This window comes from Prosopis cineraria, unplaced genomic scaffold (assembly GCF_029017545.1).
Source record: "Prosopis cineraria cultivar Desert tree isolate PC_DT_omini unplaced genomic scaffold, ASM2901754v1 PC10, whole genome shotgun sequence".
NCBI lineage: Eukaryota > Viridiplantae > Streptophyta > Magnoliopsida > Fabales > Fabaceae > Prosopis > Prosopis cineraria.
In genome coordinates, this window is record NW_026555341.1 from 35,760,072 (window position 1) to 35,786,228 (window position 26,157).

A 26,157-nucleotide genomic window follows, 5' to 3' on the forward strand; every position below is an offset into this window, starting at 1 on the left:
ATATCTACTAATCTACAGGTCAAGTTAAATTAGAAACACCAAAGGATAGGTATAATCACCCTTCACGGAGCTGCTTTGTCCAGTCAAAGGGCTCCCACTCGTTTAAGAAACTTGCAACTGCTTGTTTTTGTACATCCACCGCCTCATAACGGCGGCGCCGATACATGTCTTCCTCAGCCAGATCTAGCATTCCTCTGATGACATTAAGGCCAAGGTTGCTGTTAAACTGCTTCTCATCATCAATAACATGCACAAAACCCTTGTTCAGTCCGAACTCCACGTGGAAGTAAGGGAAATGCTTCGGAATAGAGCTCCGCAATCCCTTTGACTTGTATCAATGAGCTTCTTGGCGTTGTGCTGGCTCCACTCATCTTCAGCTTCATCAATTGCCTATGGTGACATCAGTTTAAGGAGGAGCAATGAGATGAGATTTTTGAAAATAATGATAGATCAAAATAAATATGAATCAAATAATATAGGAAGGATAATGAATGATAAGTGCATACATATAGAGAGAGAGAGTGTGCGTGTGTAAGAGCAAATACCATTAAGATCAAAGATACCCTACAATGGAATATCACTTTTTGCACTCTCAATGTAAATGGCCAGGAAAGTGGAGTATACTCATCAATAATAGAGTCACCATTGGTGTCAATATATGGTACTAGACAAAGAATATGCTATTTGAAATCTAACCTTTTTAAAGTACAAGGGGCCTCTTTGGCAATATCTTGGGGTAAAGGAATGCATTCAATCATACAATGACGGCGCTGTTGCGCCAATCCCATCACAGTTTCAAGAAAAACCACCTCCTTCTCTTGCTTTGCAAACATCATTATGAGGCATTTCTTGAAGTTCCGAAGTTCAGTCCACACATTGTCATCCACAGTTCTTGTAGCTGCTGCTTCATGCTGTCAATTCACAGGTACTAGATGAATACACGATTTGAGTTGAAAAGTAAATAATAGCGCTAATAGTAGTCACAATACTGCCTTATTGCACAGATCCACAAGCTCAAAACTCAGTTCACCATATTTCAATTAATGTCACATTTATGATGGCCAAACAAGAAAACTAAACATCAGATTCGTACTCTCTCCAATCCAAAAATAAGCAGTTTTCGAAACAAAATTCGCATACCAATAAAGCCCCCATTTTCATAAAAATATATATTGTTTTTTCTTTTTTCCCAAGTCCCAATTACCAATGCACTTTATAATAAGTAAGAAATACATTTACACAAATATCTAGGTTGATAAATACAAGGGGTAAAATGGATTTTTTTTTTTTTTTACATGTATTAAGTTGCTTATATTTTGAACCAAGATTAGCTGAAGGAAAATACTTATATTTTGGACCGGATGAAGTACAATTTAATGCAGCTTTCAATTCTCCAAAGACAAGCGATGGTAATACATAAAATCTTGACAGTCGTAACTAAGACTTTCCTCCTTTGCCACTGTCTCCACAAAGATGGTTCAAATCTTTAGGATGACCATTTTGCTTAAGATGCTGTTTTTCATAGTTGAAGAATTTCTTTCTCACACATAAAACATTATGACCTGGTTGTTATTAAGTAAACTGAAACAGAAGTCATTATTAAAGGTATTAAGATTGAGACAATCACTGCTAAAACAGAAAAAGCATTAAGACATCAGATCATATTTCAGGCGACTGTCTCTAGTAAAGGAGATCATGGTGCTTTAGGTTGGTTAAAACACCAAGAAGCATACTGACATTAGAAGTAAGCCCACCTGAATCGGTAAAATGCAACAATGGCCAGGCACCACAGGCTGCCACTTTGGCAACATCAGATATGTGAAATTTGCGATTGAAACAACAAGATGCATAGGGCGATTTGGATTCTCTAAGCAAAATAGGCAACACTCCTGCTGGGTCAAGATCCTTTTTGCATTAGTGCTCTTTTGGGCCGTCTTATGATCGTCACTGTCTCTCTTCTTTCGGCTCTTTCTGCGTTCATCATCTTCAAAGTCATACTCATCATCTGCCCGACTAGATATTTTAAATTGCTTGTTCTGCATAATTTTGCGAGCAAGATGCATATCAGCATCATCCTCTCCTTTTTTCTGCTGCAAAGATATGCTCTGCTTGGCATATCTTACAGAAAGTAGGAAGTGTCAATACAGCAAATTTAAGAACTAATGGTAATTTACAAGAAACAAACAGCTACTATGCAACCAAGAACAAGCATGCTGAGCAATTATTTATGCTGAGCAATTATTTAGTAACATGAATATAACATGAAATAGAAGAAAGAATAAAGAAATGAAAACAAAGTATTGGATTAAAAAAAATTTAGCTTATGCTTTACAACTGCTTGAGAAATTGCACCTTAACCGCAAGGCATATCAGAAGTGAAAGTTAAACATATTCAGAATTAAGGGAAGTAAAAAGATAAATGATAAAGGTCCAAAAATAGGGAAATACCTGCTAGAACTTCCATCGGTTTTTGGCCTGATTATGTGATCTTGATTACCCTGCTTTGTGCTCATACTCTTTGCCTCTTCCTGCCCACAAAAGAAAACCAGAAAATGGAATCAAATTATCAGTAAACCTAAAGGATACGTTGCAAGAAAGAAGGACAACACAAACACTACCATTATCTCACAACCACTCCTCAAACAGAACAGACATTGTTAAGGAACTTGTCCCAGCAAAAAAAAAAAAAATCTTATAAATATCATGGTAAGTAGTACAACAAGACTGACAACAGGAAACGGCTGGTTGTTAAGAAAGGTGTCCTAGAGTTTCATTGTCTAGCAGTCTTATTGACATTAAACCCTATCAGTAATAAGAGTTTGATTTTCTTCAGTGTCTAACTTCCACTAAGCATAATTTTGCTCTCACCCTAAATTTCAAGAACAAAGGAAAATTTTCATCCATGCTATGAATGGTGAATAAATCCAAAATTGTTTGTTCCACCAAGATATGCAAGGCCAAGGGTTTCAAGTTGATCAATTTTTAAAGGCTCAAATATAAAGGTCTGAACTTTTTTTTTTTTTTGAAATAAAATTCAAAACCTGCCTAACAAAGTAATAATCAAGTCTAGTTCTAGCCTAGATAAAGGAAAATCGAGAAGACTAACATTCTAGAAAATTCAAGGCATAGGCCTTAGTTTGTTCTCATTCTCAAGGGAAACAATAACAAAAATTCAGCAGAGCATCCAGAAGTTATATTTAATGGCAGAAATATTTTTCCACACAAACAATTGGAACATTAGCTGAAAAAGTTGTCAGCAATGACTATCTCTACACTATTTGATAAGCTTAAAGGAAACGAATTAGTGAATTAACTAGAATTAAAGCCAATGCAGAATATATGCACTCTACAAACTAAATTCACTGAGTGCACCAGAAGAACTAAAGAAAGCATAATGCTTAAACTGCGATATAAACATAGTCTAGATTAGAGGGATCATTTTCTCATCTTACCAATAATTTCTCAGCTTCTTCATGCTTTCCCTTTAAACGTAGCTGCAAAGCCTTGGCTGCCAGCTGGTTTGCACTCATCCCATCCTTTCATTTCACATAAAACAAGAAATCTTATCAAGGAGCAAGAAGAAAGGTAATAAAAAAGAGGGGAACAAGATATTGACCTTAGCAAAGACATAAAACCAAAAAAAACAAAAAAAAACAAAAACAACTAATAAGACAGGTCTAGTCAATAGTCATAAAAAATAAATAAAAAAGATATAGTTACTCTCCAACCCTTTTGAATATCTGTTAAAGAGACGTCGTTGAATATAATATGAGTTGAACACTTAAGAAAGGTCATAGATTATGATCCTTTCCCAAATTAGACCTAATGGCCTGGTAACAATCAATGAATAATTTTTTTCTTTTTCTTTCCTCCTCACGCCTTCAAAAGAATCTATTAGGGAGAATTGCACTGCAGGCCCCTAGAACCAACATGTTTGCATTAAGCCAATAGATGAAATAATTCCGCAAGCCCAAAGTCTTCCCTTGCAATTTAGTTTTTTGGCGAAAAGATGGAATTGCCCCTTTATGAAATATACAACAAAACATCTTCAAATAACATTTGAAGTCCATTTACTCACAACAAAACATCTATTTATTTCACATAGCCTATGTAGTTACACTTGAAGAAGAAGAAACTTACAAGTTATCCAAATAACATTTACAACAGAAACTCTATAAATAATATTCAAAGTCTATTTATTAACAACAAAACGTCCATTTATTTTACATAGTCCATGTGATTTACGCTTGCTAAAAGAGAGAAAATTTACAAGTTATTCAAATGAAATTTACAATAGAAACTCTGTAAATAATAGTCAAAGTCCATTCATTTACAACAAAATGTCTGCTTATTTTATATAGTTCATGTGGTTTACACTTGTTATGGAGAAAAAATTTACAAGTTACTCAGATGAAATTTATAACAAAAAATCCATAAATAACAATCGAAGTCCATTTATCTTCAAGAAACTGTTCATTTATTTTACAACGGGGCAATTTTGTCTTTTCACCAGAAAACTTAATTGCAAGATGGGCCTTTGGGCCTGCAGAATTATTTCATATTCTATTAGGCTTTCAATGCAAATATACTGGTTTTGGGGGCCTGCAATGCAATTACCTCAATCTATTTATCTTTGAGAAATTCTCTCACTTGTCAAAAATTCAAAATATTGTTAGAAACCAAAACAAACTATCATCATCTAAGACAAATGTAAGAGAGAACTTCCCTTACTCAACAATAGAAGCACAAAAAGCAGCAACCTCATTCCAGCAAGGGTATTAAATATCAAATGTTTAATCCTCCATCACAATCATACTATTACATTCATAAGCATTCATCAATAAAAAAAAGACAACAGGATTAGAAATAAGAGAGTTGAATTGGGAAAAGGTGAATTACCCCAAGGCTTGGTGTATGTGGGTCTTGCTCCTTAAGATTTGCGCTTATCTCAGCAGGTCTGTCAGCATCAGATGAAAACCTTTCCACCTTGACAGTTTCCTCAACACGTTCATCAAAATCATTTTTCTTCTTGGAAAGAAATCCATCCATAAAGCTACCATCATTTGAAAACTTGTTTAGGCTAGATGCTGCTGCAGAAATAATCTCAGCACCTTCAGCTGAAACAGCTTGACTTTTTCGCTTACCCCAGGATAAAGAATCTTGAATTTTAGGTGCCCTCATTTCACGATGCCGAACAGATACATCCTTTAAGTAATCCTGCCAAAATATCATTGGCCAAATTCAGTGACCTCTACAGGAAATTATAAAATGAATTCCACAAAATATAATGTGAATTCATTAGTAAACTGAAAATTCATTCCATTAAAAAAAACAAAACAAAAGATAGTAATGGTATTTTTTCTCCATGACATCCAACTTACCCTTTTAGTGTCCTTTCCATGATTAACTGAATCTAGTGATTGTTCTTCAGTCAGCCCTTTCCTCCTGCTTTTTATTGCACGTAAATGAGAACGAGATGGAGCTGCTGCATGAGATGCCACAGATGCAGTTATATCACCAAGTGAACCCCATCTTTCTTCCACAACCTATACTTATCCAAATGCATAAAAATAATTAGGAGCAAAATATAAAAGATGGACTCAAAGCATATCTTAAGAGGCAGCACACAATACCTCTTCCAGCCTTCGTCCCTCTCGAGCTGCTTGCTCTTGTGCCCGCTTCAATGCTTTAAGTCTCCAGCTGGCTCCACCATCCCCAACAAGGGAAGAAGATAAGAGTTTGTCTGTGCCGACTTTAACCCCATCACTATCTTCTGGGTAACCACTTCCATTATCTCTCAGATATGGGTTCAATTCCTTAGGATTCACAATATTTATCTGAAGAGGGAAAATGCGTGTATAATAAGCAAATACTGTCTGCTATGTGGATTAAAAGATGAAGACAAATTTCAAAAACAAAGGCACACTTCAGACTGAGAATGTGGAAATACATCCTACTTGGAACATCAACTATGACAAAAAAAAAAAAAAACACAACTCACTCCTATATCACTTGGGCAAATAACATATGGCAATAAATAAGCCAATAAGATTGCAGACAAGCAGAAGAATTATCAATTTCCAATAAGATATCAACGGTCTAAAACTCTCCTTATAAGAGGAATATCATTGGACAGTAAAAACTTCTCATGCAAAATCAGGTCAATGGTCCCAGATGTATAGCACAAAATTATCGAGAGCCAATAAAATATCAAGGTTCCATATGTGTCCACTATCCTTTCTTTCGTTACAATTATATTAGATATGTCAGTGTTTTGAGAACTGAGATAAGTAAGATACTAAAATTTTCTTCAATTAAGACATACCTCTTCAACTGAAGGTTCCTCTGCCAATTGTTCAATTGGTTCTGTAGGCTTCTTACTTTCTGACCGAAGCATCCACTCTAATCCCATTTCTTTTCTTGCAATTTCCTTCTCACTAATATTTATATCTTCCCGTTTTATCTTGTTCTTTTTACTCCCATCTATTCTTTGGGTATTTTTACGCGATGCTTCTTCATCCAAAAAGCCATCACTTCCATCAGAATTCGATGAAGGACCTTCTTCAGATGTATATTCTTTTTTACCGCTCCTTGATGTTGATTTTCTTTTCAACCTTTCTGCCGAGTCATCTGACGAATTATCATCAGTTTTCTTCTGTGTCCTTTTCTTACGCTTCTTTTTGTCTCGTGAACTTTCATATGATGAAGAATTATCTTCAGACGAATACCACTTCTTCTTTCTAGACCCTTTTTTTATCTTTTCAAGACTCTCATCGTCTGAAGAGTCATATCTAGAGCTCTTCCTTTTACTCTTACTCTTTTTCTTTCCAGACTTGTTCCTCTCTTTCAAGGAAGAATCCAAGGCCTCATCCTGTCATAGTATCGCAATGTGATTTTTCAGTTCAGACATGCTTCTCATCAGATAATGCACAATATACATATAAACACATGATTATGGCAGAAGTATTCATACCTTACTGATCTGATCACGCGAAATGAATTTCACCCCAGAAAACATTCTCTATTAGAGGAGACTGATGCCTATACAATTAAAATTTCTTGTATTATTTTACAATAAGAAATTCTTGTACCATGAAGTGACATCATAATATTCCCAATATGACAAAACTATTGAGCATGGAACACAAAAGCCAAGAAGAATATGCATTTATCAACTGTAGACTTGTAAATCAACCCAGGTAATGTAGATTTTTGAGAAACAAAGTTTAGCTACAATGCAAACAGACCATAAAAATTCCAACTTCACGCCGAACATAGATTAAAAAGGAACAAAACCACTTATTGCTGTAGAGTTGCTCCTATATACGGATACATCACAAGAATAAAAATAAACTTACCAGCGGGCTCTAAAGAATCCCACAGATTTCAAAATTCTAGGCAGAGCACCGACAAGGAAGATTGCAGAAAGGAAATAGTGAGAAATAGAAAAGACGACGGAGGATAAGCTCCAAGGCAGGGACAACGTCGACGGAAAAGATAAGGGTGAGAGTTGAGAGCACTATAACAACGAAATTAGCGCGGCCGCCGGAATGCAAGGATTCACGGCTTCAACACTATCGAGAGGTGGTGGCAACGAGTTCCCATCAGGTCGTCGCGGTCCCGCTACTTGCTTTCTGCATTCTATCAGAGAAAATAATTATGTATTTGGTTTTGTAATATGCCTATCTGATATAGAGATAACAGATAAGTTGTTTTGTTAATTAATAAAAAAAATAAAAATTTGCATCGTTGAGTTAGTTAATACTTATATAAATATTTTTATTAATTAGTGTTTGAGTTAAATAAATTTCTTAGGCAATAAGTGAAACTTTATCATTATGAAATGAATTTTTTTTAGCAGAATGACAAATAAGGACACTTGAAAAATATGAAGAATGTTTTACAACTAAAATTTACAATTCCAAAGTACTTGATCAATATCACGTTTATTTCTAGTACCTAGTAAATTGATAGTATTTTTGTTTCCCTATTTTCTGCCATTTTTATCAAAATCTTTTATAATTTCTTTCATAATATTAACTACTTCATGCTTATTCTCAATAGTCAACACATAGATCTTCAATTTCTCTTCATCTTTTTTTCTTCTCATTCTTCATTTTCTTTACATTTAAGTGCTTGCATTTGAGAATTCGAGACCAAGAATCTTAGGACGCACTGTTTAATTGAGAAGTTAAGTTCATTGCACAATTTAAGCGAAAAGCATAGCAAAAGAACTGTTTTTTTTTTTTTTGGCCTGAAAAGTTACATATATACTGATCATACATTAAGTTTATCCAAATAGTGGCACTATTTAATGGTTATTGTACACATGTATCTATATCTATTTTATGGCTTTTCCTTTCATGTATTTGTTCTTTGTTACCTTATTTTAGTGATACGAAATTATATTATCTTATCGTCAAAATTTCTTCATGCTGACCTTTTTCATTCACTTATTTTCCTTAGCATCCAATATTTTTTGAGGTCATTCCATTGCATTTACAATTTACTTGCGCCATAGTTATAAACTTTCTTATGCACATGTATAATATGCATCAACCACGTATTGAGATTCTAATTTTCAAAATTCAAGACAACAAATATTTTAAGGATAAAGTGTAAAATTTGGCTTGTGAAGAATGTTCTTTTGATAGAAGCAAATTCACTTCATCTACGTTTGACTTGCTTCTGGTTTTATACTCGACTATGATGAAAAGATAATGAGAGAGAGTCTTGACTTGATCAATTAGATTCTCAAAGAACTTAATAAAACCAGGCAAGCCCGAAGCTTCTATTTGATCAGAGATTAGCATTGAATCTCATCAGGCGGTATAAGCTGCTGGAGCTCTGCGGCACACTCTGTAGAATGATACTGTCATTTCTGAATCAGGCTCACAGAATCACAATCAGCTTCAATTCTTGCAGCAAGAAAAATGTCTAATCCCTTTCATTGGCAGTAATCACACAAGCTGCTAACAAGTTGACTTTAGTCTGCCTCAGTCGTAGGACTGGCTGTTTCTGACAACGAAGGCCGAAGGAAAATGTACAAAGCAGGACCCAGAAATGGTACCAGCGACAGAGGAAGAAACCAAGAACTTTCGTCAACCCTGCACATTGAATCTAGTATTAATGTTTATGCTTGATATAACGTCTATCTAATTGGCATCTTGGTGTGTAAAAGTGAAAACATGCAGAGACCAGCATACCGTTTCCGAGCAGTCATATCATTGTAAACCCAAAAAGGTGCAAATGAAGAAAGCAGAATAAAATCAATGGACATAATATGGATCTGCAACAAAGAAATCCCAGTGTTTCTGGTTTAGCACCCAACAGATAGTGTAGTTTCAAAAATAAAGGGAATATATAAAAATAAATGAAAAACGGTAAATGAAGTGAAAATTTTCAAATGCAATAATACTGACTATGAACTGTGTTTAGTTTAACCATAACTTTGTCATATCATGACCAGGTTCCGAAAGACTAGCAACTATTGATGAAACTACATGATTTTAGAATTAATCAAAGATACAAGCACTGTGAAATCGGGAAGTCCACGGCAGCAGGTCCTCCAATTGATGTGACAGATCCATAGAGTTTAATGGTACATTTATGGAAATAACCCAGAGTTAACCGTTTCATAATTAATTGTAGGGAATCTAATTTCGCTGACAGAAAAGGGACATAAACTTACAAATTTGCTTCCCCTGAAGTACTGATAAAATTCTTTCCACACTGGCCCACCAGCTAAACCTGCATATATAATGAGGGCTAACCCTGCAGCAAGTGCTATCTGAAGTGTGTTAAGTCACATACTCAAGAACAAAAATAAAATCGATACTTTAAAATGATGATTCTGCGTAGCATGTGAATCCTTCAGCTATAAGTTGAAATCACCAGTGCAACAGAAGACCATTGGTGCTTGACAAGGAGATGCTGGTCAAGTGTCCAGGCTTTCAGACTTAAACTACTCCAAGGCACTGTGGTTCGTTTGGTTCAACAAAGGTAATTGATTTGTTGCATTCACAATTTTTTAATATTTTTCACACGATCAGTAGGTCATCTGAGAATTTTCGTTTGGGGCATACAATTACAATTGTCATGGTGTAAAATGTGAAATTTGTGACCATAGTTGTGGCATTTGATGGTCATTTCCCCTTTAAGCATGCCTATAGAAGTAAGAAAAGGTAACAATATGATTATGTTGGTGAAACCAAATTAATGCTGGGGAATGTTGGCATTCTCTCTAGCCATATAAAGGTTAACAATCTTGAAATAAAATATGGAACATGGGTCAGAATGAAGGTTACAGTATTTAGGTCATCTCCTCAAAACATTAACCGCCAATTGAATGATCTATGGGTCATGCAATTGTATACAAGGGCTCTTTGAACATAGTTATTTCATGTCTTCACCCAAATTAAGTGTGCAACAACAACTGGGTAAGGGTAAGTGGTTTTGTCTTAGGCTGGAACCTGAACTAAAATACCTAGACATCGGCACCCTTAAGCAGATTACAATGATGTCCACATGTCACACTGGATAAATTAGACTGCAAGCTCAAGTGAAGATTTTCACTCACCCCAGCAGTTACTTTTGATTCCAGAACATTCAATGGCAAGGTTCTAAGCTCACTTTCTTCAACAGGAGGTGGTGGTGGTTTCCAAAGGACAAAATAGGGAAGAAGAGCATATGCACCACCAAAACATGAAAGTACAAGGAAGGGCCAAACAGGAATATTGCTTTTTGAGCTGCAAAAACAACAGTTCGAAGGGCTTAAAACAGGATAGGAAAGATATGAAATAAAAAAATTCATCTCTCTTCAGATACAATCGCTACATTATAATATCTGTTGTTGCAGAAGCACTGCTGCTTAAGGTAGCATGCAAAACTCATTATAACTATTGAAAAAGGAAAATCTTATTGAATTCTCCTTAAACAAGAAGGGAAGTAAGAACATAAAGTTGAAACCCATGGGTGGCTGCCAGAGTATTCTTTTTGCCAATAAACTAAAAGAGAAAAGTAAGCAGGAAGAAAAATCCATCATTTGAAAAGGGATTCAACAAATTGAATCAGGCAAGTCATATACTACAATAGCCTTGAACCATTAGCCATTCATTTACCTAAAAATTTTCATCAGAGCAAAGGAAAATGGGTGCATGATACCGAAATTTCATCAGTGACAGAAAGAAATAGAGTTACCTTCTTCCAGTAGGAAGCAGCATCATGCTATACACCAAGGGCCATAAGCCCATTAGGTACCATAATGATACAATCACTTCGTTCATTCTAAAGCCATCATCTCCTATCAAGTTCAGGAGCTTTTTCAAGAAGTACATATCCAGCGACTGGGGGAAAATGGTAAGGACAAGTTGGAGATATAAAAATTCAACATTTAATGAACATGAGAAATTTGAATTTTAACTATATATCTCATCGAAGAATCTTATAAATGAGTTTGAAAGTAAATGAGGATTACAGTACATATTTAACTAACACTCCCTAAAACCATTGAAAGAGTACCAAAGAATCGGTATTCGAAACATGTAATTGTAAAAATGGGTAATTGGAAGTAACAAGCAAACATAATTACAATTCAATTTACCGGGGTCTGATTTGGGGCGAGAAAAGAAACATAGTATATGAGTCCACCCCACAGCAAAAAAAGCAAAATGGACGTAGTCCAGTCCCTTCCTTCCCCGCCATTTCCATTCCCGCCAAGCTCACTTTCTTCCTTCAATTCCGGATCTTCTAAATTCTGACGGTTCAAGGAACTGTGACAGATGCGGAGACGACCCTTGGTTTGAAACGAAGATAACGAGGTTTTAACATCAAGAGGTTTGAATACAGTAAGCGATGTTGCTGTTGATTTAAATGAAGGAATTATGGGTTGAGGTTTGGGGGTTTGAAGCGGAATTTTGGATTTTGGTTTGGTGAGAGCAAGAGATGGTAAAGTGGAGAAGTTGCAGGAGATGAGATTGGCTTTAGCAATCATGCTCGTAAACTTGGAAGAGACTGTAGGATTTCCTTCTGCTTCGAACACGCACGGGAGAGTGGAATTGTGGAAGTGGATTAGGCCTTGCCGCTTGGCTTCCAACCACCGACTAAAAGCACAGCATCATGCCAAATTGCAAGGGGGAAAACAACGCATATTTACAGCCATGAACCACAGATTATAACTGTTTTCAAACCCAGACCGACCCAAACAGTCATATGGATCGAACCATCACTGGAAGACGAAGATGATTTGATTTAATCATTCGACCTGTTCTAACAGTTGATCCAATTTGACCCAAGCAGTTATTGAAACCCAAAACAAAAACTCAAAACTTAGAATAGTTGAACTGCTCTTACCTGTTCTTTAAATATGTTTGTATGTATGTATTATTTTTTATTTAATTATATGTTACTGTATCAACCTTTAATTTAATCGATTAAATTATGAGACTTGTGACCCACTGATATTTTTGATTCATTGTCCGATTTAGTTTTTAAAACATTTTCATAAAATAAATTCAATTCGATTAAAAATTAATCAATCGGTTTAATAAAATATTTTATGTATAATTAATTTGATTATGATTCTGATGATTATTGTTTCTAGACCAATATCCTGATTGATTCAATGTCTTCGTGTTTAAAACACAATTAAACTAAAAAAAAAGGCATTTCCTCCTGTTGATGTTCAGGTTTTTTTAAAATCAATCCATACATCCATGATCATTTACATATATATAAAAGCAATCCATTATATATATATATATATATATAAACAAAAGGAAAAAAAGAATATCAACATGGATCCTTTAGTATAACCATATAATAATTAGTATATACTGGGCTAAATTCAAAAATTATTGGGATCAAATAAAAATATCTTCAATAATATATATAATTTTTTCTTGGGCAACAAGGGTAAATTGGCCTCTAAATTATAGCTCTAAAAATATTTAAGATCCTAAAATTATTTTTTGTGTAATTTTCTTCTTCAACTTTAAAAACTGTATAATCTAACATCTGTTATTAATAAAAATTAACTTTAATTATTAATTTATCAAAAAATAATAAAAAATTATTCCAAAAATTACGAAACAAGTATCAGTAAAAATTTTTTAGTTATTTTATATAATTTTCTGGGTCCTTGTTTGTTATCATTTATTGTAATTTTTTTATCATTTTCTTATCAACTTACGGTGGAGCCAAATTATACTATTTTTAAAAGTTAAAAAAAATATTATATAAAAAATGAGTTTAGGATTGTAGATGCTTTTGGCATTATAGTTTAAGAGTCAATTTATTCTTTTATTTTTTCCCTTTTCAAAAGATTTTAACTATGAATTTTATTTAAAAGATTGCTAATAATTTTCTCAATACTTTCACTCATCTATAAATAAAATCATAATCAATAGTTCATTTTATGTTTGGATGAAGATAGAAAGCATTTGGCCTCTATGTTTTCTTCCAATTAATCCCCATTAAACTCTTATTTCAAGTTTAGCTTGCCCTTCTTAATTTTTTTTTAAAAAAGCAAAGAGATTGTTGTCATATAACTAGTCATTTTTTCTCTGTATTTAATCAATAGTTCATCAAGGAAAATTGATAATAAATTTTTTAAATTATATAAATGATAATTCAATCTCTCAAAATGCTTTAAAGTAAAAAGATTATTTTATCCTTATTGAAAATAATAAGCCCCAATCATAATTTTTGTTTAAAAAATAATAAATTTTATTCTGTAAATTACAATAATTAAATAAGAAATCACAACTTATGAAGTGTAATTTCTGTATCAAAATAACAAACTCCAATAATAACTTTTTCTTGAGGAATAACAACTCTCATTCTATGAATAGTAAGAGTTGAATAAAAAATCACAACTTGTCAAATATAATTTCTATTATTAAAAAATAAATTCTTAAAATAATAAACCCTAATGACAACTTTTGTTTAAATGATAACAACTTTTATTCAAAAAATTGTAAAAATTAACCAATAAATTACAACTTTTTAATAAGGGGTAAATAGTCTTTTCAATTTAAAATTTATTAATATAAAAGTTTCTAAGAACTTTGGTATAATTATGACATTTTTAAAGGATCAGGTTATTATTTATATAATTTAAGAGGTTTTTTTTTCATTTTCCCAATCATTAAAGTGAGACAATATTTAGTTTTCACTTTCCTACCCTCCATTGTCTAAACATTACAAAATTATTTATATATTGTTTAATTTTATAGTTTAAATAATTGGGCAGACCGAAATAAATTTTAAATGTGCAATAAATTACTTTATAGATATTTCATGTTTGAGCTTAATTAATTGAACAAAAAAAAAAGGGGTTGTTATGACTTTTTTTTTTGGGGTCGAAGGGTTGTCTTGACTAAAGATAACCATTTTGGTTCAATTATCCAATAACTAACATATTTGCGTATTATTTTGTCTCCCCGTTAACTCTCAACTCTCACTTTCCAAAGCTGATTAGGATGAATTTAGTAATATCTTTTAGTATTAAATTTAAGCTAAATTGACAGATTAAATTTAAAATTCAAACTTATAATAATATAAAAGACTTTTTTTTCCGTTCAAATTCAAAGTCTAACGCGTATAATTTATTTTTCAAGGTTAATTGAGCTTTTAAAATCAAAATTATAACAAAAATAAAGCTGAATTTAGTAGTATTCAATATCTTGCAGAAATAATATTTATTAAAATAAGAGACTACTTCGATTCTTTATGAATTAGGACTTCGAGACCTTTCTAAGCATCTTTTTCAAGAGTTCTGAAAGTTGCATCAAGGATTAGGATATCCGATATCATATTGTTAACATCTTGAACATTCATCCAAGGGACACTCTCAAGCCATTGGATGGAGCAAGATTTCATTGTTAATTATTTTTTAATTTTTATATAATGTTTAGATTAATTTGCTATCTGCGATTGGCATCATAATATTAAAAACTATATATCAACCTGACTGGTTTAATTGGTTAATTGTTGACTGGTTTAATTGGTTAATTGTTGAGTTAGTATCTTGATTGATTCAATAAAATATTTTATGAATGATCGATCAATCTGATAATAATTTAACTATTAACTCTTGAATTAATATTTTGACTAGTTCAATAGCCAATCAAATTTTTAATAGCTTGATTGGCAAGCATTCCATTGTGTGCGAACATAAATCCACGTTTAATAGTACACTGAAATATAAAGTAAGTTTTATTGTCTAATGGTTATAACTTATGAAAAAGTTGATATCTTAGTAAATTATATTGATAAATGAATTTCATCGTCATGCGTATCTTCTAAGATCACCTATTTTATTTATGTGGTATTTTGTAGAAAAAAAATGATACCCGGATGATCCATATGAAAATTTATGTGTATATTCCACAGAAAAAATAAAAGAAAAAAAATTGGATCATTGCACAAGCATTTAATATGACCACGTCATGTTGATTACAGTTGTTAGATTTATGTGATTCTCATAATTTCCCTTGATTTAGGTCACATGATTGGCATTTCACTATCGTTTATCACAATTATAGATGCAACATAATGGTTGGAATAGTGAAATTCATTATTACGAAATCCTTTTGGGGTTATCATTAAGGATTTGGATATTTGCTAATTTAAAATTTTCATTCATTGATGAAAAAACATTACTCCATGCATCCGTTTCATTATAATCGTAAGAAATATTCTACTAATCCTTAATTATATAGGCATTATAGTATTGAAATAAACAAGAAAGGCAAATCAGAGTGAAATCCAAACCCACAATTTTTCACTTATTAACAGAGCTTTCATGTTACTAGGTCACAAGACAATTAGTAATACATCAAGTTTTTTATCACTCAAACAATATGTATATATGTTTATGTAGCACAACATTACTACATTAGCATGCAATGATGCAGAAATTTGAAAGAAAAATAGAAAGCAACGTCACAATATATAGTTGCCCTCTCTTAGGGAAAACGAAAACAGTTACGCCAGCTGCTTTCATTGTATTAAATTGCCAATTATTATTGCAATTATAATTCTATATTATTACCATTGAAATATATTTTATCATCTCTTATTAATAATTTAAATTTAATTTACGTGGCATGCATCTTGTAGATTAAAAAAAAAACAGATCCAATTAATTCGGGGCAGTAAGGGTGTTTGGGGGAAAAAAGATTGAATGATAGCTTTGGGGAAAAAAAAAGAATATAATAAGTATCATTTCTTAACATCCAACAATGCTTAAATCCAAACTAATTTGTTGTATCAAATAGTTTTTCTGAATCTTTTAAATTCAATAAAAACTAAGTAAAAGTTTTACAAGGATTAAGAGATACTCTCTCTCTGGCTCTATTTATCATAAATTTCTCTTTTTACTCTTATTAAATATTGATAAGAGAAAGTAATTTATTAAAATATGTATATTTAATAGGGGTAAATTTAAAAAATTAATTAATTTAAAAAAATTAATGAATTTTAATGTTTTCCTTAATTCAAATAAAAATATTAAAAATGACTTATGAATAGGATTACAATTAAGTTAAATAAAAATGTTTAAAATTTATTTTTTAAAATACTATTATAGATTGTTTAACATGGTGATTATGTATTAATGATGATAAAAAATTAATAAATGCAAGGAACAATGAGTAATAATTATTATTTACATTTAACAAAACGATTTTCATTTATATCTTATATAGAGACTAAAGAGAATACAAATAGATGTTATCATAAAGAAGAAGAAGAATGTAGAATATTTTCAATTGATTAAATACATAATACACACTATTCTATAAATAGTAAATAAAAATATTTTGATTAAAATATATGAAATTAAATTTACGAAGGAGTTGAATATTACCGTTTGGACCAACTTCTGCGTTGGTATGATCCGAAGTTCGCTGTTTGAAGCCAATCACTGATCATCTTATCATTATTCAGGAGGAGGGACCATAATCAACATCAAGAATCTCCCTTCCTATATATATATATATATATATATTATACATACAAATTATATGAGTTTTATAAATTTATTCTACATTCCTTAACTAGGAAGAATTTCATCAAATTTTGAACCATAAAAATCTCTATATTATTTTTAAAACTTACATTTTTTTACTAAAGAAAAAATCCTCATGAATTTTTGAATTACATATAGTCATCAAAGAGAGATTCGTGTATATTTTGAAAAAAAAAACGTTTCGTTTTTATGTAACTATACTGAGCTAGAACCAATGACTGTATTTCTTTATATATGTATAATGTGTGTGTGTGTCCTAAGTAGACATAATTTTAAAAATGAGCTGTCTGTTTGTGTGTACATAATTTTTGTTTTAAATTTTATGTTATATATATATATATATATATAAGATTGAATGGAAATACTAAAAGGGAGCACAAAATTGGTGAGGCCAACTTTTTAGCTTTTATATAAAGGGAACCAGTTGCGTTGTGAATCCATATTTTGATGAGCCCAACCAAAGCTCCTTTTCTCTGCGCATCTTCCTCTGTAAGTGTAAACTGCTCTGTTTCGTCCCTTTAAGTACTCTGCTTCTCTATCTTCTTCTTCTGCTCCACCACATCAATCAATCAATCCCAAACAGACCACAGAAAATGGGAGTGCTGGCTTTTCTTTCAGATTTCTTCATAGTTTATGGCAGAAAAAAGAGACGCAAACCATATCAGGTCTGGTCTATGAATTCGAATGTATTAATTTTTCCCATTTTTTCTTTCTGGTTCTGATTTCTGGGTTTGATGAGTGGTGTTACAGACTGTTGAGATCAGGGTGAAAATGGACTGTGATGGCTGTGAAAGAAAAGTCAGAAATGCTGTCACTCGCATGAAAGGTCTCTTCTTTCTCTCACGTTCTTCTTTTCATGCTTTTTATTAACACAATACCTATCACTTCAATTTAATTATTCATAAGAGCTGATCTCTTACTCAATAACTTATGCTTAAACTGTCATAACTCTTTCTACTAAGATCAATGCATGTTTGTTTGAAATTTGTTTTAAAGTTGTATGAATATAAGCTGAGAGCAAAAACTTTGCAGTGTGTGATGGTATATTTTGAGCTAAGAAGCATTCATTGTTAATAATTAAATTAAATACTATATAGTGCAACTTAATTATGGTATCTTATCTCGTGAATATTAGACAGACTCCACTTTTTTATGGTACTGTGGCGGTTTGTAATAACTGCTAGCCAAGAGACATTTTATTGTAACTCTTGAAGCAGTTGGTCTTTGATGCCTTGGGACTATGGAAAGTGTGAGACATTAATTTGAATCATATGCATTTGTTTGTCTTTGTTTTCTGGAGTCTATTGCGTTTATAACGAAAACTGAAAAGTAAGATGAGTTATCCCTCATCGTCCATTATTTTTCATTGCTTTTAATAAATATATAATCCCTCCATTTAAAAATATAAAATATTTTTTAAAGAGTTAGATATTTAAAAATATAAATTATTTTTAATATTTTTAGGTATAATAATTGCCATTTTTTTAAAAGTATCTCTATTGATAATAACTTTATATTTATTATAGGGTGTTTAATAAAAATAAATATAAAAAATAAAGTTAGTTTGAAAGTAAATAACTATTTTATTGGAGGGTGAGATTTGATTAAAAATACTTTATATTTTTAAACGAAGGGAGTTTTATTTTTTTGTATATTTCATTTTATCAGTTTCAACTTTCAAAGGTGTAGTAGTATAAAAAATAAAAATAACAAAAATAGTAATATATATATATATATATATAGAGAGAGAGAGAGAGAGAGAGATTCAATGCCCATGGTGAGCTCATCAATGATAAGAAATCTGGGCCATCCATATTTTTAATTTGGACAGTCTAAATTTATATATTTTATTTTATATTTATTAAAATAAAATTTATAATTATAAATTTTAATAAATTTACTCTATTATCAATTTGGACAATAAAGATTTAATTTAAATGGTCCAATTTAATATTAATGTTATTATAATTTTTGTAATTTATTTATTCAAATGTATTCTAGACAATCTAAATTTAATATTAAACTTTTTTAGAAATTTTAGAAATTTTTACTTTGTTAAATATAATATTAAAAACTAAAAATAAAGATAATCTTCAAGTTGGAGCTTTTAAAACATTAAAAAAGTTATAATTTAAAAATTTTAAATTTAAATTATCCAAAGTATATCTGAATAATCAATTTATAAAAATTATAAAAATATTTAATATTAAATTTATCATTCAGATTAAATCTGTATTGTCCAAATTGATGACAGAGTATATTAATTAAAATTTATAATTTTTATTTTAATAAATATAAAATAAAATATATAAATCTGAACGATCCAAATTGCTTATCATGTGATGAGCATTACCGAAACCAATCTCATTTGGAACTTGCCTTCACATGCAAGATAGAAGTCATGTCATTCTCTTTATCTGCTTCTCAATTGATTATGCAATGAGTAGGTGTAATATTTGGAGGAGACTTGGATTCTCACCTTATCATGGGATTGTCACAAGTCTCATGTTAGAAAGCCTCCCAAATGAAATAAAATTTATAAGTGTGAGAGATTCTCTCACCCAATAAACTAATTTATTTGAAATGAGATCTTCTTTCATAATAAGAAGAGAAAGATTGAGTCTCGAATAGAGTTATGTTCACTTATGTATCTCAAGTGTCGTTTTTTTTTCTTATAGCACGATATAACGACTAGAGAGTCTTGGTTGTATTTTTAGATTTGAAAAAGAGTAAAAGTTGTGAATGAATATATTATGCAGGGGTGAAAGAAGTGGAGGTGATAAGAAAGCAAAGCAGAGTGAAAGTGACTGGTTATGTGGATGCAAACAAGGTGTTGAAAAGGGTGAAGAGAACAGGGAAGAGAGCAGAGTTTTGGCCTTATGTTCCTTATAACTTGGTGGCTTATCCTTATGCATCTCAGGCTTATGATAAGAGGGCTCCTTCTGGTTTTGTCAGGAATGTTGCCCAAGCAGTTCCTACTCCTAATGCTCCTGACGAGAAGTTCACTACCCTCTTCAGTGATGAAAACCCTAATTCTTGCTCCATTATGTGACACCATTAATTATTCATCTTTGTCTTCCATCTCCATATAAACTTGCTAGGGTTTCTATATATGTTCCTAACATGACATGAATGTAAAGTATTTTCTGAATTAAATTTGAGGGTAATAAGGAACCCAAGTTTTTGGTTCCAGATCATGGGAATAATGAAAATTGGCTTGTCTAATAAGTTTAATTTGGTTGCATCTATTTAAGCCTTTATATCAAAATATATTATTACAGAATAAACAGAACATAATACAATGAAAATATCATAGAGATTAATTAAAATATTCTTTATATTTGGATCAAAAGTAATATAAAAAGAAAATTTTACCTTTAGATGATTATAGGTATATATCCTATTAGACTGTATATTAGTGTACTTCCTTTTTTCAATATTAAAAGGTTTTTTTAAGAGTATCATGTTAAAAAATATAAAATCTTTTAAGATATAATTAATAAAATTTTTTTAAAAATATCTTATTTAAAAGTGTAATTAATAATGTTTTCTAATTGAAATACCCTTTAAATAAAGGTAAATATATATATATATAAAGAGCATATAATTATAAAAAAATTAATTAATTTACTAAATTATAATTTAATTAAAAATGTCTGTTGAATAAAAGGAATATATGCCCTTGCACTAAATTATTTAAAAGTTCTCTCTCTCTCTCTCTCTCTCTCTCGAAAAGGATAAATATATTAAAGAAATATATTACAGATAAAAACATCTTTAGAACAGCAAATGATAATAAAATAAAGATTTTCGTGTCCCCTTTTTTATGCCTTAAAAAAATGATTTTTCCATGTTCCTTCCTACCAAACAACAGTTACCGGATCAAATTATAAAACACTGGCATTATGGTCTCATCATGATCTTATTAGATTCTCACAAAATGCTATAAGACATTTTTCATTTGCCTCATTAAGCAGTGATTATTACTTTCATGTTCTTTTTTAATTTTATTTTCTCAAACTATCCACAAAAGATTTGGATCCTCTCATCATCATTTCTCTCCTTTTCTTCTCCTCATCCCATCCTAACCCTTAGATTAAAAATTCAAGGGTTGATATTTAATCAAATTAATTAATTTATTTTAATTATAGTCTACAGTTGGTTTACAATTGTGAGACGCTCATATCAGGTTTTAATAGTTTAAATCTGTTCATTTATTTTTTTATTTTAATAGTTTTATAAAACATTAAATCTTAATCCTTTAATTTTGAAATTGAGGGTGAGGATGGATATGAGGAGAAGAAAATGAGAGAATCTAGATCTATCAGATGAAAGCTACGTAGAAATTTCCTTTCCTTTTTACCCAAGGAACCTAATCATGCATTATGATATCTCTTAATCGTGTAAATTACTGAACAATCAATTTGCAATCTATTGAAGGGTCTAATTGTCTTTTCCTCTTCATTTTTTTGTTAATGCATTGTTATATTTCCATCTTTAATAATTTTTTTTGCCAGCTAAAAGTTCGGTCCACATTAAAAATGAAAAATACAAAAGAAAACTGTGTACCTCTCTCGACTTATTTATCAGGCAAAATGAGAGAGAAAAATTTAGTCCTAGTCATAAGATACTTGTCAATTTTCAATGCTCATCTTTACATTTTTTCTCTTATTAAATATTTTGAATAAAAATACCACTAATGAAATTTTAGAATATTTATTAGGAATAATGATAAAAATTTATTAAATTTTAAGACAAATTAATGAAGTTTAAGGCTTTTTTTAACTCTGATGAAACATATTGAAAATGATTTATAAATAGGATAAGAGAAAATAGTTTGTTAAAAAAAGTTAAGCCAACTGATCACTCTCTCCTCTGCCAGCAAAAAGTTAAAATAAATCTTCAGAAACAATTGAGAAATTATAAAAATGGAGAAAAATTATCCCTAGCTATCAAATATATCCTGTTTTTTTTTATTTTTCATAAATATCATTTTATTGAAGGTAATTTTGTTTAAAGCATGGTTGAGTATTAAATATGAATACCTATTCCAGTAATGATTTGAATCTTGATTTATCATGTTGTAAGGGTTTATATTGAATTTAGCAAATGCTATATATAGTTGAAAAAATACAGATGCTATAGGTAATTTTTTACCAACCCATCACCGTGAAAAATATAAATTAGTAAGAGATCATTTATTACTCTCTAAAATGCCAAACTTGGAAAAAAATTAGTAAAAAATAATAACTTTGTAGCTCGGTTTAAAATTAGCGAGGACAAATAATAAGAAAATATTAATTTCTCTTTAAAATAAAATAAATTACTTAATTAATAAGGAAAATAGTGAGACATTTTTATACCTCTTTAGAAGGAGAAAATTAGCAAAAAAATTATACCTTAACTCATAAAAAGTCACAAACTACAATAATAAACGTTTTAATGACAGGGAAAATATTGTTATGATAAATAGTTTAAGGCTTCGAAAATAATTTAAAGATAAAATTGTACATTAATCCTAAATGATTATATACTTTCTTGACCAATGTGAACATTCTTTTTTTTTTAATAGTTTATATTCCAAGTATACATGGGGTGTATATCTCTGTCGTTAATACAAGCTTGCCATTGAGCCGATCCTAATATATGCACAATGCATGCATGAACGAACGCATAGGCACACAATTCCAAATTGAATTGTTTAATCAACAAATTTATAATTTTTTATTACATCAAAATTATTTAAGATATGTTTAGTTGAAAGTTTTTAGAAAAGCATGGAGGAGAGTTGCTCTCTTTCCTTTATTTGATTGGTATTTAATAAAAGAAGGAAAGGAAAGCCTCTTAACTTGTTTGGTTAAAATTTTGAAGGGATAGGGTCCCTCCCCTCCAATACAGAGTTTTTTGAAGAGGGAGGAGAGACAAAAAAATTATAATTAAATTACTTATTTATTATTTTTAAAATTTTAAACTATGTTTGATATTAAAAAAATATGCATTATCTTTCCCCCTTTCTATTATAACTAAATAAATTTTATCACTTTATGAAATTAATATATAATTTTTATTATCTAAAATTTTAGTATTTTTTATTAGACATACTGATAAACTATAATATTAATGTTTTTATTCTTAAAAAGTCATTAATATAAGTTTATATCCTTAAAACAATAAAGTGACTAAAATATATAGTATAACTATTTTTAATACTAAAACAAAGCAAAAAAATAAAATTAAAAATCAACTTAACATTGATAAACATAAAATTGTCAACCTATTATTGATTTCCTTCCTCTCCCTTTCTAAACCAAATAAAGATTTATTAAAATCTCTCCCCCTCCCCTCTTCTCCCCTTTCCCTCCTTTTGAACTAATCACACTCTTAAATCTTAATTAATGTTTCAAGCCAAATAAAAATTTGAGTAAAGGGGCAAAAATATCTATAAAGTAGTTAGCCACAGGCACTCAGTATCTTAAAATGACAAAAAGGATAAAAATATCCATAACGTTATATGAATGGGTGCAAAAGTAACCAAACTGTTAATTTTGACAGAACACCGTTAACTTTGATTGTTAAATGCTGACTATGCATACCAAGTATCAGTCTTTACTAATGTGGACTAAAAAAAGGTAAAAATACTTATGAAGTCATTAGCTAAAAGCAAAAATACCCATAACGTTATCAGAGTTGGTGCAAAAATGACCAATCCATTCAATCCCTTAAATGTTGATTGTTTAGTTGACATCTAAGTAAAAATTAACTTTTTTTCATTGATGGAGATAAAAAATATTCTTAGATGAAATTGTCTAGAAGTTAATCAATTATTGTATGAATATCATGTGAAAAAATACTGTTTTGATTGAATATTAAATTAAATTGCTTGCATCTTTGTAGCAATGGTGAAAATCATTTAAAAATTTTAAATATATCATATATGCAATTGCTTAAGATTATAATAATGTTCTTAAACTAGATGTGCTCAGTCTTGATATTCGATTTTGAACAACCTATCTTATTATGTTAAATCTTAAATTTTGCAAACAAGAAAAATGAGTAGAGAGGGAGAAAGGAAGGGGGCGAGATATGTGGTGATGGAAAGAAACTATATGGCATTTATTTTGACAGATTGATCACTATTATACCTACTAAAATAATATTATAGGTACGCGTACAATGATCAATCAACATCTGTAAAAATTTATCTTAAAATATTTTTTATATACATCAGCGAAAATATAGTCAATTTATGCTTAGGTATCAACTAAATAGTCAATATTTAAGGGATTGGATGTATTGGTCACTTTTGCACCAACTTTAATAACGTTATGGGTATTTTTATTCCTGGTGATGACTTCGTGGGTATTTGTGCCCTTTTTTAGTCCATGTCAGTAAAAACTAACACGTGACACGCACAGTCAGCATTTAACGGTTAAAGTTAACGGTATTAGGTTAAAGTTAATGGTCTGGTTACTTTTACACCCATTCATGTAACGTTATAGGTATTTTTACCCTTTTCGTCACTTTAGGATACTGGATGCCCATAGCTGACTATTTTGTAAGTATTTTTTCCTCTTTACCCTAAAAATTTTTATTTATTGGTGGTTTAGATTTAACTACTCCCTTCGTTCAAAAATAAAAAATTTTTTTAATTAAATCTTACCTTTCAATAAAGTAGTTATTTATCTTTAAAATAACATTATCTTTTCATAGTTACTCTTATTTAATATACTATTTTACTTTAAAATAAATATAAAATAATTTATTTATGGGAACACTTTTGATAAAAATGCAATGATTACACATCAAAATATTAAAAATACATTATATTTTTTCATATCCAATTCTTTAACAAATACTTTTTATTTTTAAACAAAGAAAGTCTGATATATGTATATATATAAGCCAAAATGTTAAATAAAGGTTAATTATTTGTTATTTTTTTGAGAAATAACGCTGTGTTTGGTATGAAATTTACAGGGAAAGGGAAGTTGTTTTCCTTCCCTTGTTTAACTCCTCACCCCCAACCAGTTCAATTTTATTTTTTTGTTGTGAATGTCATTTCAAAAAAATTTTAATATTATTATTTTCAGGGGAAGGTTCATGTCCTTATTCTAACTTAATATACTTTTATCCAATCAAAACAAAATAAATGAATCTTATTGTATTAATAACATTAATAATAAGAATTTATTATAAAATAAATAATATATAAATGATATATGTGCCTTGATTTAATTAAAAACAAACACCCTAAATATATATATATATATATATATAACTGAGTATATAAATTTTTTCTTATTTTTATAAAATTAATTTTTTTTAAAATTTCTCTAATTTCTTCTCTTTGATTAAACTAAAAAAAAAAAGGAATCCTTCTTTTTTTCTTCACATTCCCTTCCAGCTTCTATTAAAACTCCTACCCTGCTTTCTTTTCTTATTGAGCCAAACATGATGTAAATGTTAAGATTTTTTGAATTTATTTCTGTGAAATAAATTAAAACGCAAAACCTTCTCAATGATCATATACATGTATCGCTAGCTAGATCAATAAACTAATATAGATCCTTTAAAAAAAAAAAAACTTAATGTATGAGGGAGAAATTGAATTTGAAAGTGTGCAAGAACTCAGAACTTTTTTGATGGAAGTGCATAAGGACTTGTTTTAAACGTAATATATAAGTATAGAATTTTTTCAAAGAAGGTGGGGGTCCATCTTTGATATTCTGTATGATCAGCATAGACGATATTATGCCCCACTAGGGAATTTGAACAAAAAATAAAGCATTCTTCCTCTTTTGGCACTACATTACTTCATTAATGAAAAAAAAATTAAAATTAAAATAAAAGAGAAATGTTCTTCTTGTTCATTGCTTTTCTGTTTTCTTTTCCATGACTTGGTGTATGTCCTTTATCATGCAAATAATTATGCAATGATTGCATAATGTTTCGATTCACGCTCATGTTTTTTTTACTCCCTCGAGTCTTGCAAAGGTTGTCTTCCAAAAGATAAAATTAATCCAGTTTTATAAGGCGTTGTGGCAAAATAGTAAATGATTTCACAATTTTCTCTCTGAAATTTTAATAATAATCCCAGATTTGAGCAGAACGAAAATGAATAGGTG

General features: G+C 30.4%; 2 protein-coding genes and 1 pseudogene across 3 annotated transcripts; 1 reads left to right on the top strand and 2 right to left on the bottom strand.

The window, feature by feature from the left end:
• Positions 1-6: 6 nt before the first annotated feature.
• On the bottom strand, positions 7-7,638 carry LOC129284495 (uncharacterized; annotated as a pseudogene).
• Positions 7,639-8,601: 963 nt separating this feature from the next.
• LOC129284385 (uncharacterized) lies at positions 8,602-12,250 on the bottom strand. Of its 2 annotated transcripts, XM_054919849.1 has the most exons (6): positions 11,603-12,240; positions 11,200-11,345; positions 10,580-10,748; positions 9,692-9,790; positions 9,207-9,289; positions 8,602-9,107 (listed from the first exon to the last, which is right to left on the bottom strand). In XM_054919849.1, exons 1-6 carry the CDS (start codon positions 11,990-11,992, stop codon positions 8,987-8,989), a joined length of 1,008 nt encoding a protein of 335 aa, XP_054775824.1. In that variant the 5' UTR covers positions 11,993-12,240; the 3' UTR covers positions 8,602-8,986. The 2 variants fall into 2 exon arrangements, with proteins under 2 accessions (XP_054775824.1, XP_054775825.1); XM_054919850.1 differs by lacking the exon at positions 9,207-9,289 and having other exon boundaries at positions 11,603-12,250.
• Positions 12,251-17,466: 5,216 nt separating this feature from the next.
• Positions 17,467-20,244, top strand: LOC129284497 (heavy metal-associated isoprenylated plant protein 21-like). The gene is made up of 3 exons (XM_054920001.1): positions 17,467-17,697; positions 17,783-17,858; positions 19,792-20,244. The coding sequence occupies exons 1-3, from the start codon at positions 17,626-17,628 to the stop codon at positions 20,082-20,084; spliced, it is 441 nt and encodes a 146-aa protein (XP_054775976.1). The 5' UTR covers positions 17,467-17,625; the 3' UTR covers positions 20,085-20,244.
• The last annotated feature ends 5,913 nt before the right edge of the window (positions 20,245-26,157 follow it).

Excerpts from the sequence above, each read along its gene's own strand:
- LOC129284385 (XM_054919849.1), bottom strand. The coding sequence starts at position 11,992 with ATGATTGCTAAAGCCAATCTCATCTCCTGCAACTTCTCCACTTTACCA. Across the intron at positions 11,346-11,602 it reads TCGCCCCAAATCAGACCCCG|TCGCTGGATATGTACTTCTT; the intron begins GTAAATTGAATT and ends ATTTTCCCCCAG. Across the intron at positions 10,749-11,199 it reads CTGCTTCCTACTGGAAGAAG|CTCAAAAAGCAATATTCCTG; the intron begins GTAACTCTATTT and ends TTGTTTTTGCAG.
- LOC129284497 (XM_054920001.1), top strand. The coding sequence starts at position 17,626 with ATGGGAGTGCTGGCTTTTCTTTCAGATTTCTTCATAGTTTATGGCAGA. Across the intron at positions 17,698-17,782 it reads AGAGACGCAAACCATATCAG|ACTGTTGAGATCAGGGTGAA; the intron begins GTCTGGTCTATG and ends GTGGTGTTACAG. Across the intron at positions 17,859-19,791 it reads TGCTGTCACTCGCATGAAAG|GGGTGAAAGAAGTGGAGGTG; the intron begins GTCTCTTCTTTC and ends TATATTATGCAG.